This window comes from Gossypium hirsutum, chromosome D13, assembly GCF_007990345.1.
Source record: "Gossypium hirsutum isolate 1008001.06 chromosome D13, Gossypium_hirsutum_v2.1, whole genome shotgun sequence".
Taxonomy (NCBI): Eukaryota; Viridiplantae; Streptophyta; class Magnoliopsida; order Malvales; family Malvaceae; genus Gossypium; species Gossypium hirsutum.
In genome coordinates this window covers 10179206-10197840 of record NC_053449.1, presented here as the reverse complement: position 1 = coordinate 10197840, position 18635 = coordinate 10179206, and the positions used below count along the sequence as shown (strand labels likewise).

Genomic DNA, 18635 nt, shown 5'->3' with positions numbered 1-18635 from the left:
ATGGAGGTTTTGAGTTTGTGATCTTGTCACCATTTTGCGTTAAGGCTAAAGATTCTGAAGTTGCCGTTAAAGTGGGTAGTACCAATGTTGCCATGTATTTTGGTTTGGTTGTGCAGGGTTAGTTACCCTATAATGTTGAAGATGCTAAGAGTTGCAGAAGGTGGTTCATCTTATTATTATAGGATGTTGTATAGAATACTAATAGGCTATACACAATCTACGATACCAACATGATAAGCACTTTCTTGTTGTGATGGATCTAGTGCAAGGCAAGCGAAAACTTGGTAAGGGACTCTCACGCTTCATGACATTTATGACGTAAGTTTTCGAGGTACAAGCGAGAGTCTCCCCATGCACCCATGACGAAAAAAAAACCTTGACATGGTTTGTATCATTAGAAGCCTATCATGTCTAGACTTGATGTTAGTGTCACGGGCCGCAGATCAAAGCCTATGACAAATGCACACAGAACATCTCATGAAGTCAATTGATTAAATGAGACTTATTTGACCCATTTGAACTGGCCTGCTTTATAGAACACATGGAAAAACCCATCTACTTGAAGCTTTGGTAGCAGCCCAATGAAACACTCCAGTAAAACTAGAGTTACCATGTTGAATATTTAAACTGTATAGAGTTTAAATCCCTTAGGACTCTCATCTTGTAGATAGGCTTTAATCTTGACCGTCGATATAATTTAAATTGTATCGTTGCATCTAGAGAGCTCAACTATAAATAGAGGCCTTCCCCCTCATTTGTAATCATCCCATTCATAGTTATTGAATATATTTGAGAGCGTTTACTAAAATACCTTGTATGCATTGCTTTCTTGTAGTTTTTCTGTTCAATTCGAGCTCTATTATCTTTTGAGCTTGCTTCCACTTTATTTTGGTGCCTTATTGTAACACCCTAGACCCGACCCGTTCGTCAAGTTGGGGTACTAAATGATACAATGACCCAAATTACTTAGCGATGTCTCTGATTTTATTATAATTACATACTTAAACTCTTAAATTACACAGCAAACTATACTAATAATTATAACTCTTTAAATTTATAGCCTCTCAAACTTAGTTGTATTTACAACACAAAAATTTAAACTAAAGGTTGTTACATTTGACTTGATCCCTAAGGTGAAGCCTTTAAGGGAGCCCCTCTATACACATGAATGAAATCCACGCCCATCCATCAAACTGGCATTGTTCGGCTTGGTCCCTCTACTTGATTCTTCAGTCAAATTTTTATCCTGCAAATAGGCAATCAATTCATAAGTTCAAATGAACTTCATGAGGTATTATGAAACAGTGCACAACAGTATTTCGTAATCTTCAAGAAATAAATTTTAAAACAAAAATTTTCAACTCCATGTCTATCCTTGGCCTTTTACAGATCCCACAAGCGCTGTCGTCGCTTTACCCTTTTTCGTAGTTCGCCACTGGCAAACTTATTCTCTACCTTAGATGTATAATCTTTCTTTTACGACAATGGATCTCTATGGCCTTAGCTTGATTCCTCCGCATCCTAGTTTCCTTTGTAACTTACCCATCTTAACTCACACCGGTACCCACATACTTAAATATAAAGTTCATTGCCTACCATTGGTTGTCTTCCACTAATGTTCTCCTTAAATTCGGATCCTTATCCTGATCTGTTTATCCAAAACAAAATCAAATTTAGGATTTTCCACCTTAACACTTCCTCTAGTCCAGACTCACAGTTTTGAACATGTTGAATGCTGACTGAGTGCAAGTCTCATCCTCTTGGCGGACTTGTACTTTACGGTCTAACCCTAAGCTATTAGTTTATCTTGTTCCAATCTTCTAAATAACTAAAATTAACATATAGCATCTAACGAACCGTAACCTCTACAACTTTCCAATAGATTATCTATCCAAAGTAACCCTTGATGGGATCTTTCTTCTGTTAACCCTATGTGGTCTAAATGGTGTTACCTAGTCCTGGTCAACATTCTTCTTCTCTATATATTCTTGATAGACTCTACCAGTCAAACCATTCGAGAAATCATTAACTCTGAGTGAACCTTAAGGGACTTATCTGTCTTTGTCTGCCATTTTACCAGCAAACCCTTAAGTTTAGGTTCCGCTTAATCATCTTATTATCACCCCCTGGTCCAAGTTTACTCACTAAGACTCACTGAGACCTGCAATCTCGTGCCTGCGGATACTTCATTCCTCAACATAGTTATCCTTCCTATTTCTTTCTCCATTGTTAAGAGTCGTATATTCAAGTTTTCTTTTTGTGGCGGTTTGGCGGGATCCCTCGTTAATAGGCTTACCTATATTCTCGGATATTCCTACCCATTTTTCTTATCATGGTAATTTGGGAGATCATTGGACTATCCTGTTTACTCGCGTTCTTAGACTTCTTGTATTCATCCGATCATGCTACTCTCTAAGTGAGTCATACAACAGCCTCCCTTACCTTGTCCTATTAGATTTCTAGCTCAACATTTTATGGACTTTACCTGACGCCATATCCGAGCTATGTTCTTATATAGTATGAACCCATGTTTAACATCTTGGCGAACTCTCTTTGTTGCCATAGTCGAGTTATGGTCTTACACAATAAGAACCTATGTTTAACATCCTAATAGACTCCCTTTGTTGCCATAACCGAGCTATGGTTTTACACAGTAGGAACCCATGTTTAACGTCTTAGCAGACTCCATTTGTTGCCATTGCCAAGCTATGGTCTTACATAGTAGGAACTCATGTTTAACATCCTGGTAGACTCCTTTTGTTACTATAGCCAAGCTATGGTCATACACATTAAATTTCACTTGAGGTGTTGCCTCGAATGACCTAATAATCGTTTCCACAGTATCGGCTCAAAGGACCTTACCATCATTGCGTCTCTATAGAGTCGATAGACCATGTCACGATGTCACTCTAGCGAGCCAGTCGATAGCATTTTACATTTTCACCCAAACCCCCTTGGATCCCCATTTTGACATGTTCATTCCTCTAATATGCCAATTAATCATATCTTCATCTACTCCGTCAAAGTAAATACCTTTGTACTCTGTATACAATATACTCATACATTTCGTGCAATCAATGTACTTAATACATGACACAAAGTACACCACATATTTTACACCATATAATATCCGCTTAACATTCAATGATCATACATACAAATACTCATATACTTGTGTAAGATTATGCATTCATAGTATGCTCAATCACCATTTTTGCACACAACGACAGACTCAAATAACCCAGAATAGTCACAACATAAATCATTTAACAACTCAATCTCATCAATCATCCAAGACAGAGCGCAGAAACTCACATTGCTTCCTTTATCCTCGACCATTTAGCTTGCCCATGCCAGAACCTCATTTGTCCTGACAATTAAACATAACAATAATTTATTGGTTAACTAGAAAGTATTCAAACCTTAAAAACCCAAAACCCACAAAAATATTTCGAGAATTCTTACTTCTCTTTCCTCTAATCCACGAGTACAAGGAGGCTTAGAGCTTACCAGTTTATCAAATTCTCGACTTCCCAAACTTCAAACCTCGCATTTACCACCTCATGTAAAGCTTTCTCTAACCTCATTTTCTTTTTTGGTGCTATTGAAAAAGCTGTTGTAGACAATAAAGAGATTATCAGCTAATTTCAGGAGAATTCTTTCCTCTCTACACACATTTATTTATAGCTAAAGTTTGCATAGTCTCCTAGTCCATTTTAGCCAATCAATGCTAATTATTTTGTCTCCCACTAGGGAGATAGCTGGTTCCAATCTAACTAAACCAGAATCGAGATCTAACTAATCATAATTCGACCATTAAAATTTCTGAGTTTCCTCGACGAAGCCTAACAATTTTCCAATTCATTAAATTTAATCCTAACTTTCCTTAAATTTTGAGACAATAAGGATAATCGAGTGTGGCACTTAGAGAATTTCCTTTGTGAATTCTCATTTTCAAGAGTAAGGTTGTCTTAGGCAGATTTGAAGCAAAGAAATCACCTAAGGTTACACATTTTGCCAAACTAAAGTTCTTGCCCCGTGACATTAGAATCAACGACCTTTAGGTTTTTGTCTAATATAGGTCATTTACTTGTTTTAAGTGTATGTCTTGTATAGGTTTAAGTCGATTTTGCATGGAAATTCTTTCAGTTAATGAAATAAATGTTAAACATTTTTGTATTTTTTTGTGTCGGAGATTTTCATACTGATTTGATGTATATAAATAAAACTACTTTTTGTCCGAGAAATGTGTAAGCCTTTTGTATATCTAAGCACTGATTACCAATAGAGGCATTCATGGTTAAGGCACGATTTTAAAAAATTCTAGCCCGAGCCTTAAACCAAGCTCAGCAGTTCAAACTCGCCCAAATGACTCGTTTCACTATTTCAAAAAACAAAAAAAAAGTTTTTATTTAAACTTAATTATAAAAATATATTAATATTAATATTAATATTAATATAAAAAAATATTATTTCAAAATAGTAAAATGGATTGGACTAGGTCAACCTGAGATTGAGAAATGTAAACTTAAACCCGACATATGAACACGTTTAATTCTTGTCCACTTCTTTTTGGAGTTGAAGGATTTAATTAATGATTGAGAAATCAATAAAGGATTTTTTACATTGATTCAACTATAATTAACTTAAAGTAAATTATAAAAGACTTAATGAACCATTTAGTATATAAAGTACATCACTTTTTTCACTTTGATCTTTAAAGTTTTTTTACACAAATAAAAACCTAAAGTTATCCGTCATTGGTTTAATCATTTTGGCATTAAATAAAATGGTTGAGGCTTTCAGCCATTTATTGTTTGCGTGTTAGACAAGAATGTCAGAATAATGTTATCATAAAATATTAATTTTTTTTACAAAATAAAAAATATATAAATATAAAAAATGGGAGTATTTATTTTTTTACAAGTATCTTTAAAAAATTGACACGTATTTATTTTTTAATATTTTTTAAAATGTTTTACTATATCCCTTAAATACTTGTCAATCCCTTAACCCTACTTGTAGCGTTTAAAAACTCCGTTGACAGTATATCAACTGATTTCCCTAAAAAAATTATAAATTCTAGAAACCAAATGAAAAAAAAATCTCATCTAAAGGTGATATCTAATATAGAAACTCATTAATTTTGCCAAAATCTCCAACTCTTGAAGAACTTGTAAATTAGATCCTTACCTAATATTTCCTGAATGAAAATCACCTACCCCAAAACCTTGCCTCCATCTGTGCCCTTCAAAATTATGCATTGTCTTTTTTTTTCTTTTAGTTGTAATTCATTTTTTTATAAAATAAAAGTGTTTTTATTTTTTTATTCGATAAAATTGTAATTAAGTTTCAAATTATATACTAATAGGAGAAATATTAAAATTGAAAAATTATTTGATGCACTGACAGTGGAGTTTAAAAACTCCACAAGGGTAAAATGTTGCCATGTGTGTTAGGATACTATTATTGGATATTATCTTTTAGTAATTTGATTCCTAATGGGATATTATAGGATATTATTATAGCATATTATCTTTCAGCAATTTGATTTCTACGTAACTACTACTGTATATATATACTGTTGAGGTCTATCAATAAAATTTAAGAGATTACACTATTCTTGTCATGGCTTCTGAGAAGGTTTTTGACATAATTTTTTTCATCATTCTAAATGGCTGGTGGCGAGTCTTCTTCTTCTCTTCCACCACCACCAGGAGGTCACACTTCTTGGTTTTACTGTTGAGCAATGACAGTCTCTTTTGATGGTGTTCGGTAATAAACAATCAACTTCCACTAGGTTGAATGGTAAGTCCAAGAATAATTGGATTATTGATACGTGGAACGACGGAAATGTGCAAGTGTACACAATCGCAACAAGTAATAAAGTGACAAGTAAATGTCAAGTTATCATACCCACAGGGACTGTGGAAAGAATTATTTATGAATGCAATTAAAAATACTTTGATAAAGAAAATATTTTGATTTTGAGGAAGTGATTAAAAACTAAAATTTAACTAAGTAAAATAAAAATAAAATAAATTTTTCAATGCACGATTTCAAAAGATGATGTTAATCAAGATGACATAATTGTGTTAGATTAATTACATTTCTTAACTTAAAATTACTAAACTCATGTTTATGTTGTTACGAATAAATTCATGGTAACTCAATAATTTACTAACTACTGCTCATACATACTTATTAAATTAACTAATCTCTTGAAAATTTTCCAATACCAATTCAAACAATTAATCAATATTCATAAGCACATAAAAGATTAAGTGAGGTAACAATGTATTTCTACCTTAAAACAGTTTAATCACAATAATTTTGCAAGTTATGCAAGGCTAATGTATTGTCTAATACCGTCGCAAATTTAACCATCAGCTATCTTAGAAGATTAAACATGCACAAATTAAGTATTGTGTCAATTAATTACAATTTCAACACGTTTAAATAATTAATTCATTAGTCACCTTACAATTATAATGCAAGAATAACTTAGTCATGGTTTTACTTAATCAAACATTTTACCAAGACCTATAACAACACAAACATAATTTTAAATAACTCAAGTGGACAAAATGCAATCAACCTAACACGAATTAAATTTAAGCCATATTAATTAAATTAAACATATCAACATCACAAGTATTCATAGACATGTTCATAACAACAACAATAAAATTAAAATGACAAGGAGCAAGAATCAAATCTGGTGTTTCTCCGAGGCTTGACTAGCTCTGCCCCTCCTTCTCCTTTTGTTCTTGTTGAATCAAGGCTTCCACGAACACTTGAATTTTGATTCAAATAATGGTTGAAGGAATATTTTCCAAGAGGTGAAATCGGCAAAGGAATGGGAAGGAAAATGAAGAACAAATGAAGGGTTTTGAAGAGAGAAAGTGAGAGAGAAGTGAAATGATGAGAGGTTTTAAGGTGTGTTTGAAATGAGCAGCCAATGGGGGTATTTATAGGTTGAGATGGCTGTTAAAAACAACAAAAATCAGCAGCAATAGACTCCCCACATGGCCGGCCACACATGTGGCAAATTTGAAGGTTTCAAACTTGCTATTGTAAGGTAGGAGCAAATCTAGGAAGACATGATAAATGGAGGGGTTTGAATACAAATTCAAGGAGTCTTTAAGGGCTGTTTTGCAAGCCAAATAATCAGCTAAACAAGCTGATTGGGTCAGCATGTGGGACAGTTTTGGGCAGCCCAGTGTTTGATTGGATCGGTTTTCTCGGTTCAGCTCAACTAAGCATCTTTTCATAATTAATTAATAATAATTATTTAACCCAAAATAAATTGGATTAAAATTAAAATTAATTACATTATGAATTAATATTCATAATTTGGACCGTCTTCGGCTGAAAAATTAATTCGCCTCAATGCTTCAAAAATCGCTTCTCGGTTTTGCGTTTCTAGCAGTGTTTGCTGAGCCAAATTTCGTCCTTTGTGTGAATCTGTCGAAAATGATCAAAAGTAATCAAAATTTATTATAAATTAATTAAAATTCAACATGTTAATAATGTTAATTAATTTAAGTACAATTTAATTATTTTATAATTATTATATATTTTTCAACAAGAATTACTATGAAATTGCATGAATTTGAGTTAAAAAGGGCATGAAAAAGTGTGTATATTTTCATGTTTCCAATACGAGTGTTCAAATCATGTTACAAGTGATCTTATGTGTTTGAAAAATGTGAAATATGTTGTAGCATGTCACATAGGACTCCCTAATGACCAAACAATGGTGGCTACCCAAGAAGGAATAGTTAAATTGACAAAAAAATTCACTTAAAACATGTTCTTTACGTTCCTGAATTAAACTGAAACTTAATTTCGGTTTCCCAGTTGAATGATGATATGAATTTTTTTTTCCAATTTTCTACTAACATATGTGCTATTCAGGACCTTCATTCGAAGGAGCTGATTGTAATGACCCAAATTTAAGGTTATCGGAATAGTGGTTTTGAGACCACAAATCCGACGAGGAAAATTTTATTTTTATTATATTTCTATGGCCTAAAATTTCACGGAAAGATTTCGTGAAAATTTCGTTAAAAAATTTTGACATTTGGGCACTCAATTTAGTCAAAAGGACTAAATTGTAAAAAGTGAAAAAGTTGAGTTCTACATGTTAGAGGTGTCTAATTGTTATGAAATTTTGAATTGGAGGTCCTTATATGGTAATTAGACCATTGGTTAAGTTGGTAGACAAAAATGGACATGGTTAGACATGTTTCCAAGGTTTTTCATTAAGGGCATTTTGGTCATTTAGTTATTAAAATGAATTAAAAACAAAATTAAAAGCCAATATTTGTCCATCTTTAACCCCATGGCCGAATTTCACAAGAGGAAACCATGGCTAGGGTTTTTCAAGCTTCCAAACTCGACTATAAGTCTGTTCTAGCCCCGTTTTTAATGTTCTTTACGTTTTTTGAATCCCGATAGCTTGATTTAGCTTATTCTAGTAATAATTTAACCTAGGATTTATATTTGGAAAAATACCCATAGGTGAAATGTGTTTATTTTGATGTTTTATGGTAAAATATGAAGCTTGAAATTATGTTAAACAACTTATGCTAGTCGATTTTAAGTGAAAACGAGTATATTGACATAATTAGTAAAAATACCTAATGTTCATAAGTACATGCTAGAGTGGGAATTTGATGTTGTCATAGAAGGTAAAAATGTTCAGCATGTCATAAAACATAAGAATAAGAGATGAAGTTTAATTTTCGAGTTTTAGGGAAAAAGTGTAATTATGCAAAAGTGTAGGGGCAAAATTGTAATTTTTCTAAAGTTCGAGTTAAGGATTGTTTTGATTAATGTGAGTATTAAATAAGCTAAATTTTCTATTATAGATCAAGAAGAACGAAATTCAGAGTTAGACCAGGGAAAGAAAAAGATAGAGGACTAAGTTGCTAGATTTGGTCAAATTTTGTACCGAGGTAAGTTTACGGTAAATAAATGCAATATTTTAATAATTATTATTAATGTTTTTATTTTCCAGCAATTATATATTTATTTCATGAATTTATTTAATGTTGACTCAAGTATGAGATGACAGGGAATCAATGTTAAAAAGCCCTATTGAAACATTAGGAGTGTATTGGATACAAATGTCATGACATTTGGGTAAAGAGATACCATGTAAGACCATGTCTGGGACATGGTGTTGGCACCGAGATAAGAGGTCCCATGTAAGACCATGTTTAGGACATGACGTTGGCACCAAGATAAGAGGTCTCATGTAAGACCATGTCTGGGACATGGCGTTGGCACTAAGATGAGAGGTCCCCCGTAAGACCATGTCTGGGACATGGCATGGGCACCAATATGAGAACTCCCATGTAAGACCATATCTGGGATATGGCATTGGCAGTACAGGAAACATCTCATGTAAGACCATGTCTGGGATATGGCTTTGGCATGTTATTATCAGATATGAGACCCAAGTATCCTTATTATTCTAATGTAGCTCAACGGGCTAGAAAACAGATTATGTTCTATGGAAGTTCAAGTAAAAGTATAATTAGCAACTTCAGGTGAGTTATAAGAGTTAAGAATATGTTATGATATCAGTGAGAACCAATATTTCAGCAAGAGAAGAGTAAGTTGTAATCTTAAGCTATCTAAATAGGTAAGTAAATAAACAAGTAAATGAGAGTAAGTAAAGAGGAAACTTAAGAACATGATACTTGCATATCATTATTTGTGTTAAATGTTGTTATTTATTTACTTGTAAACTTACTAAGCTTTATGCTTACTTCTTTTATTTCTTTTTCTTTCATATAGTATTATCAAGCATAGTCGGGATCTTGAAGACATCGGAGAGCATTCACACTATCAACCACCACAACTCGGTATTTTAAAACAATAAATGTTTTGAGCTATGGCATGTATAGGGACTTGGTCATTTCAATTGTATATTCTTAAGATATGACCAAAAGATGATATGTAAATATTTGATGATGAATAGTTATTAAAATGGCTAAGTATGAAGGTGTTTGTTGTTATAAATGTCTAGGTGCTAAATTATGCATAGAAATCATGAAAAAGTAAAAATTGGTAGTAAATCAGTTTTGAGATAGCAGTAGTGACGTGATTTTGAAAAATCACCAAGGATAGTAGAAAATGAATTAGAGGGTGGATGAGATATATAATTAAAGATTATTGAGTCTATTTTCATACAAAAATAACGGTGTAGACAAAGGAATTATGTATTCTAAGATATTTTCATTTTAGTTAGACAAGGTCAAAGTGGTTTTCAGAATCCCCTGTTATGACTTTGGAAAATCATTAAAACTTGTACAAAAATATTTATGAGTTGTAATTTATATTTCTAGATTCCTTATTGAGTCTATTTTCTGTAGAAACAATTGATAACACTATGTGAAGTCTATACAATGAGATAATTGAATTTTAGTGACGAGAGGTCAGGACAATCAATCAGTGAAATAGGGGAGACTTTAACTAATAAAATGTACTAATTGGCTAAACCAAAAATTCTGAAAAATTTATGGTAAAAAGATATATAAGTCTAGTTTCAGGGAAAATTTACAGATCTAAATTTTGAGTTTCGTATCTCGAGTTATAATTAATTTAGTAACTGTTGTATAGGTGGACAACCTTATTATGAATAGTGAAATAACTTTTAAAAGTAAATTTTTATGCCCCGAACTTTTAAGTTAAGTCAAGTAACGCCTCATGCTCGACTCCGGCAACGGTCTTGGGTAAGGGGTGTTACAGCTGATTGGAGTGGGTGAGAAACGAGATGGATTTTACTACTTTAGCAAGTTTTGACGGTCAAAGTGATTTTGGTTGAAGCTTTATCCTCTTTGGAACTTTGACATAAAAGATTGTGTCACCCTTCCGAGAAAGTAGCAAAATTACTTCCTTATGTTAGTAACTCTAGAAATCATCTGAATAAATCATGTGAAATTTGTCATCGTGCTAAGCAGACTAGAAATAACGTTCCAATTAGTGAACGAAAAGTCATTTGTATTTTTTAGTTAGTTCATTGTGATTTATGAGGGTTTTATGACACTGCTTCATCTGGTGGATCTCATCATTTTTTGACATTGGTTAATGATTTCTCTCGTGCTGTTTGGGTATATATATTGGTTAATAAAAATAAGGTTTTCAAAGTTTTCATGTCATTCATTGCTATGATTGATCATCAATTTTCTCAATAAATAAAGTGTATTAGAAGTGATAATGAGACGAAACCAAGATTATTTTCTTGCAAATGACATTATTTTTCAAACATTTTGTGTTGATACTCCTCAACATATTTTAAATGTAGTTTGTACTTTGCGTTTCCAAGGAAATCTACCTATATCTTTTTTTGAGAGTGTGTGTTGTCTGCTTCTCATCTCATTAATCAAACTCCTTCACAATAAAAACACCTTATGAAATGTTGTTTGGTAGCCCTCCTTTGTTTGTTGATTTTCGTGTGTTTGGTTGATTATGTTTTGCTCATAATCAACGTTCTAAGGATAATAAGTTTGCTAGTCGAAGTCGAATGTGTTTTTTTGGCTACCCTTTTGGCAAAAAAGTTTGGTATTTATATGATCTGGATTCTAAGAAGTTCTTTATGTCCCACGATGTGAAATTTTTTAAGATATTTTTCCGTATTTGGATGGGAATGCTGCAATCATTATCCTGACAATGTTGCTCCGTCATATGGGAGTGCAAACACAATTTTTGATGCATATTTTGGTGAATCAGAGGTGTTGCAACCTGGGACAGTTCTTCCTCTTGCTACTCCACAACAAGTGAATCTGAGGTGATACATATTTTTGATACATATTAATGTGTTTCAAAAGAATATTAAAAGTTTTAAAAAAATTAAAACAGACAATGTCATGTACTAAACTCTGTTTACTGTTTATGGAGTTAAAAAACTTCACTAATAGTGAACAAAATATTAATCCGTTAAAATTAATATAATATAATAATTAATTAATTAATTAATCAAAGTTATCATATTTTTCTAATTTATATTATAGAGCTACTTTGAGTTTTGACAAGTTGACTTTTTTTTTCATCAAGTTAATTTTCTGAGAAAGAAAAATACTGAATTTGAAAAAAACAAGGAGTTATAACTCTTGTTTTTTTATAAAATAAACGCTTTTTCTTTTGTTAAATTAAATTTGTGAACTATTTTTAATAAAAAAATTATAACTCATTTTTCAAATTATATATTAATGGTAAAAGGCTTAAAATTAACCGAAATAAAAATACTAAAAATAAATTAAGAAAAGAAGAAATTAAGTTAATTCATCATAAATATTTAATTCATGAAAAATATAAAATAGTAAAAAGTTACCTCCTATTACTTTAGTAAGTTGAGCTTTGATAAATTGATTCTTAAATTAAATCTGAAATGTTAAACCAATCAATTTACTTTTATAAGTTTTATGTAATTAAAAAAGTTAGATTTAAAGCAAATTCAAACCAATGAAACTCATTTTTCCCTAAATCAAATTTTCGATTTCAGTATTTTTTTTTCAATAGAGAACTAAATTAATGAAAAATAATAATAATTAACTTGTAAAAACTCAACTTATTAAACTAGTCCAATCTTCGATTATATTCATTTTTTATTCTTTAAATTAAAATATATATGATGACTTGGGTTAATTTTTTATTTTTTATAATTGTTTTTATATTTATATTATATTAATTTTCATCTTTCTCAAATTAATAATATAGTTTGAAAAATTAACAACAATTTTATCCAAATTTAAAAAAAAAACTTCTATTTTATAAAAAATATGAGTTTCAACTAAACAACTAGCTCCCTAATTAAGTTATGCCACGTTTTTTCTTTTAGTTGTAACTCATTTTTTATAAAATAAGTGTTTTCTTTTTCTTTTCTTTTTTAAAATATTGAATAAAATTGTAACTAAAATTTTAAACTATATGCTAATTGGAGAAATATTAAAATTAATATAATATAAAAATAAAAACAGTTATAAAATATAAAAAATTAACTAAGTCATTGTAAATTTTTTATTTATAGAATAGGTAAAATTAATAGAAATATAAAAATAAAAATAAAAATAAAAACAAAAACAAAAACATTTATAATAAGTTAAAAACTAACCTAAATCATTATATTTAAACTTAAAACATGAATTACAATTAAAATGGAAAAAATAAAGAACATGTGGCGCCATTTTGTTTAGGAGGCGGAGGATTTCTATTCATATTTCCTAGGTAGTCTCCAGTGAAAACAGGAGAACTTACAAGTGGATATGCATTACTCTTTGTTTTATTCAGTTTAGCAGTAGAAGGGAGAAAATTATAAGCTGCTGTCGAAGCATCCCCCAGGATGATGGTTTAAGGTCTACTATTCAACGTCGCCTAAGTATCCTTAACAAAAGAATTATTATTTATTATCTATAAAAAATATCAAACTTACTACCAAAATCAAAAAGCCTATGTTAGCAGTGGGACCACTCTTTTTAGATCGAATAAGCAAGAACCTCTGGACTCAAGCTCACAGTCACACCCCATGATATTGTTCATCACGTGTCTAAGACCACCCCACTCATGCTGTCAATGTCATGCATCCAATCACTTCCTTCTCTCATCATCATCTTCAGTCTTAAGTAGTCCTTTTTAATCCCCTTATCATTTGCTTTATTTCTTACTCTCTCCTCTCCCCTCTAAGCAATGTCCTTCACCATTTCATTACTTTCTTTGACTTTGAGCTCCTTCTGTCTTCTTCTCGTTTTAATATCATGTTTCTCCGGAGGATATTCATCATCTTCCTCATCCGCTGCTCCCACTAGGATTGGCAAAGGCTACCGTTTGATCTCCATTGAAGACACCTCTGACGGTGGCTTCTTGGGTCACCTTCAGGTTAACCAAAAGAACAACTTCTATGGTCCTGATATTCCTCTCTTGCAACTCTATGTCAAGTGAGTTAATCATCCACCATAAAGTCACGCAACTGTTAATGTTTTGAATGTACATTTGCTCTTAATGTAGCTCACCGTAATACCTACTGTTTTTTTCTTCTTTTTTATTTTGCAGACATGAGAGTGAAAATCGTTTGAGGGTGCACATAACAGACGCAGAGAAGCAGAGATGGGAAGTTCCATACAATCTTTTGCCAAGAGACCAACCACCTAAACCGAAACAAGCTATTGGGAGATCGAGAAAGAAGCCTATAAGTGTGTTAGAGATTGCAGGGTCTGAGCTGATATTCCTCCACACAGTTGACCCTTTTAGCTTTGCGGTAACAAGGAGATCCAATGGGCAGACCCTTTTTAATTCCAGCTCAGGTGGTGGAGACTCATTCGGAGAAATGGTGTTCAAAGACCAGTACTTGGAGATTTCCACTCAGTTGCCTGAAGACGCTTCACTGTATGGACTTGGAGAGAACACACAACCTCATGGAATCAAGCTGTATCCAAATGACCCTTATACATTGTACACAACCGATGTGTCAGCCATTAATCTCAACACTGATTTGTATGGGTCCCACCCTGTTTATATGGAGTTGAGGAATGTGGGTGATAAGCCATATGCGCATGCTGTTCTCTTGTTGAACAGCAATGGCATGGATGTGTTTTACAGAGGAAATTCACTGACTTATAAGCTTATTGGTGGTGTTTTCGACTTTTACTTCTTTGTAGGACCCACTCCCCTCGACATTGTTGATCAATACACCTCATTTATCGGCAGGCCTGCTCCCATGCCTTACTGGTCTCTAGGTACTATGCCCTTTCATTCTGATAACACTATATTCTTCATTCTTCTGTTTGAAGTTAAAAGGTTAGATTAATAAACCATATTCTGCCTTTTTTGGGGTAATATATAATAGGCCATTTATGGGGGTATGATTATGATTAATATATAGGAAACCTTGGTGTGATGAATAAGATTTTAGGCAAATTTGTGCCTTGGAAGATTTAGCCAGCTAATGTGATCTCTTATTCATCTCGGTTCATGATTATATCTGCCATTTGTCTAATGTATTAAGGTGGAAATAAAGTGTTCTCATTTTAATATAGGTTGGTGGATTGGTCGGACCCATATATGTATTCACTTTATTGTCTCATTTCAAGTCCCCATCTATCTATGTGTTGCTGTGCTAATTCTCCGGAAGCAACCTTTTCAATGATAAATTGACGTTTGGCAATTTAGGTCTTTATAGGAGAATGAGATAACATCAACGATCATGTTGATTATTGTCCTAGTGATTTCCCTTTTACTGTCAGATGGGCATGAGCACAGGGTAGGAGTATTTGAAGACTCTCTAAATACGTAAAAGAAGTTTTTAAAAAGGTTAACATATATCTGATCCGACACCCAAGTTTTAGTAATATATTCTTTTGACCTGTTAGTGCTAACCCATTAAGTAAAAGGCAACTTGTGGAATTCCCATAAGAGCACTATCGTCTTACCTACTTGAGATAGAAATGGGATGACCACTCTCACATCATTACCACAATGCTGTGATAATTAGTTAGTAAGCCTGCCCTACCTTGATCAGGCACTTATTACGTTTGGTCCAAAGCTCTATCTAGAATCCTTACCCTGTGGCTGAGGGTATCTAAAGTAAACTATTTGTGCTTCCCTTGATGTTATGGCACCTTTTGTGTTGGTAGATTTATGCATGATAAAAGTTAAAAACTAGTACCTCTGCGCCTTTCCCCACTGCAGAAGCACCAAGTATAATAGTTTTCTAACGACTAATTGAGAAATAAGCAGTAAGACTTTCATGTGACCTTGAGGCTAGAGTTTTTACAATTGTTGGGCTAATTTAAAAAGAAGAGAGAACATAATACAGTTGCTTTTCTTGCCTTCAATGAAGTTTGCACTATTTGATTTAAATAATCTGGCTAACTCAAGTATTTTCTTCTCCTGTTGTACTGAATGCTATTTCTGTTCTTTAAAATTTGACGTACAGGGTTTCACCAATGTCGATGGGGCTATCATAACCTCTCTGTAGTTGAAGATGTTGTTGAGAACTACAAGAAGGCCAAGATCCCACTGGATGTAATCTGGAATGATGATGATCATATGGACGGCCATAAGGATTTCACTCTCAACCCCATCAATTACCCTCGTCCAAAGCTTCTTGCATTCCTTGAAAAAATACATAGCATAGGCATGAAATATATCGTCCTTATTGATCCTGGGATTGGTGTTAATTCCAGTTATGGTGTATACCAAAGAGCAATTGCCAATGATGTATTTATCAAGTATGAGGGGGAGCCCTACTTAGCCCAAGTGTGGCCTGGGGCTGTTAATTTCCCAGACTTCCTCAACCCTAAAACTGTGGCATGGTGGGGTGATGAAATTCAACGTTTTCATGAACTTGTCCCTGTTGATGGCCTCTGGATTGACATGAATGAAGCTTCAAATTTCTGTAGCGGGAAGTGCACCATTCCAGAAGGCAAGCAGTGTCCAAGTGGGACAGGACCTGGTTGGGAATGTTGCTTGGACTGCAAGAACATAACTAAGACAAGATGGGATGATCCACCATATAAGATAAATGCTTCAGGGTTACAGGTACCAATAGGGTTCAAAACTATTGCGACTAGTGCAGTTCACTACAATGGTGTTTTAGAGTATGATGCTCATAGTCTTTACGGCTTCTCTCAAGCTATAGCAACTCACAAGGCACTCCAAGGACTCGAGGGAAAACGACCATTTATACTGTCTCGCTCTACTTATGTTGGTTCAGGAAAGTATGCTGCTCATTGGACTGGTGATAATAAGGGTACTTGGGAAGACTTGAAGTATTCAATAAGTACAGTGCTGAACTTTGGTATATTTGGGGTTCCAATGGTTGGTGCAGATATATGTGGCTTCTATCCTGCTCCAACAGAAGAATTGTGTAACCGTTGGATCGAAGTCGGTGCTTTCTACCCTTTCTCTAGGGATCATGCAAATTACTACTCTCCTAGACAGGAGCTGTATCAATGGGAGAGTGTAACCAAATCTGCTCAAAATGCTCTAGGTATGCGGTATAAGCTTCTTCCTTACCTCTACACTCTGACCTATTTTGCTCATATAAGTGGAGCACCAATAGCTAGACCACTTTTCTTCTCATTTCCTGCTTTCAAAGAATGTCATGGGCTGAGCACCCAGTTCTTACTAGGAAGTAGTCTCATGGTGTCTCCAGTCCTTGAGCAGGGGGAAACAAAGGTTAAAGCACTTTTCCCCCCAGGCTCTTGGTACAATGTATTTGATATGACTCAAACCGTTGTGTCAAAGGGACAGTACTTTACCCTCGATGCGCCCTTGCACGTGGTTAATGTGCATTTATATCAGAATACCATACTACCAATGCAACAGGGTGGAATGATCTCCAAGGAAGCCAGAATGACACCCTTCACTCTCATAGTGAGTTTCCCTGCTGGTGCAAGCAAAGGAGAAGCCAAAGGAAGCCTCTATCTCGACAATGACGAACTTCCAGAAATGAAACTTGGAAACGGGTATTCAACTTATGTGGAGTTATATGCAACCCTGGACCAGGGAATTGTGAAGGTTTGGTCTGAAGTTGAGGAGGGCAAGTTTGCTTTAGACAAGGGTTGGATAATTGAGAAGGTAACTGTGTTGGGGGTTGGTGGAAGTGAAAAGATATCTGCTCTTGAAATTAATGGAAGTTCCGTAGCCCCTGATGCTTGCAACGTAGAATTGAGCTCAATGAAACAAAAGCACCTGCGAGATCTTGAAGATGGACAAGAAAATAGCAAATCCTTGATGGTAAATATTACAGGTTTGAAATTACCTGTTGGAGAGAACTTTTCCATGTCCTGGAAAATGGGGATACAAAGCTGATAATTTTCTCCCGACTTTTGGTCTCGTTTTAAGCTTTTCATTGTTGAGGGTTAAAACTTCATTACATGCTTGTTCATTGATGCTTGTAGTTTAAAATGCCGATTGCAAATTTGAGGTCTCCTATATTTAGCTTTCAACCCAGGTGGACTTTGGCCAAATTCCTTTTCACGTTGTTGCTTCAATTATCAACTTAAAATGCATTACGCCAAATACAATTATCACTTTCCATTGGAATTATAGCAAAGAATATAGAATCTAGAACTGTCTTTTCTTTTACATACTGGGATGGTTGTTTTCACACTTGGGTGAATAATTAAAAATTTAATATTTTATACACTTTATACACTTTATACCTTTAAAATTTAGTTTCCTAATTTTATTTTCAAGAATTTATATAGTGTTTTTACTTTTCAAACTTAAAAATTTAGTTCTAATTATTACTATTATTAAAATTCTTCTATTAGATTCACTAAAATTGGGTGACATTTTGAAAATTAAAAAACATTGATAAAATAATGTTGAAAATACTTATTAGTGTTATAAAATAAAGAGGGATGGGGAGAATAAAGAAGAAAGTAATAGAGAATATACTTTATCGATCAAAAGGGACGATTATAATGCTTCATCAGAGTCTTTATTTATAGGCATAAAAAGTAAGTAGAGATCTAATTCTAATAACTATTAGAATTTAAAGTACATTAAAACTTTATCTTGATCATGATGGACATCTACTTAATAATATATTCATAACACTCCCCCTTGAATGTCTATTGGTAGATAATGTCTCTCGTTAAAACTTTATTAGGAAAAAC

At 33.4% G+C, this 18635-nt stretch overlaps 1 protein-coding gene across 1 annotated transcript; it reads left to right on the top strand.

Moving 5' to 3' along the window:
• The first annotated feature begins 13575 nt into the window (after positions 1-13575).
• On the top strand, positions 13576-18057 carry LOC107920151 (alpha-xylosidase 1). The gene is made up of 3 exons (XM_016849690.2): positions 13576-13946; positions 14062-14744; positions 15944-18057. Exons 1-3 carry the CDS (start codon positions 13699-13701, stop codon positions 17821-17823), a joined length of 2811 nt encoding a protein of 936 aa, XP_016705179.1. The 5' UTR covers positions 13576-13698; the 3' UTR covers positions 17824-18057.
• Positions 18058-18635: the final 578 nt, after the last annotated feature.

Coding starts and splice junctions, on each gene's coding strand:
- LOC107920151 (XM_016849690.2), top strand. CDS start 13,699: ATGTCCTTCACCATTTCATTACTTTCTTTGACTTTGAGCTCCTTCTGT. Junction 13,947..14,061: donor CTCTTGCAACTCTATGTCAA/GTGAGTTAATCA, acceptor TTTATTTTGCAG/ACATGAGAGTGAAAATCGTT. Junction 14,745..15,943: donor CATGCCTTACTGGTCTCTAG/GTACTATGCCCT, acceptor TTTGACGTACAG/GGTTTCACCAATGTCGATGG.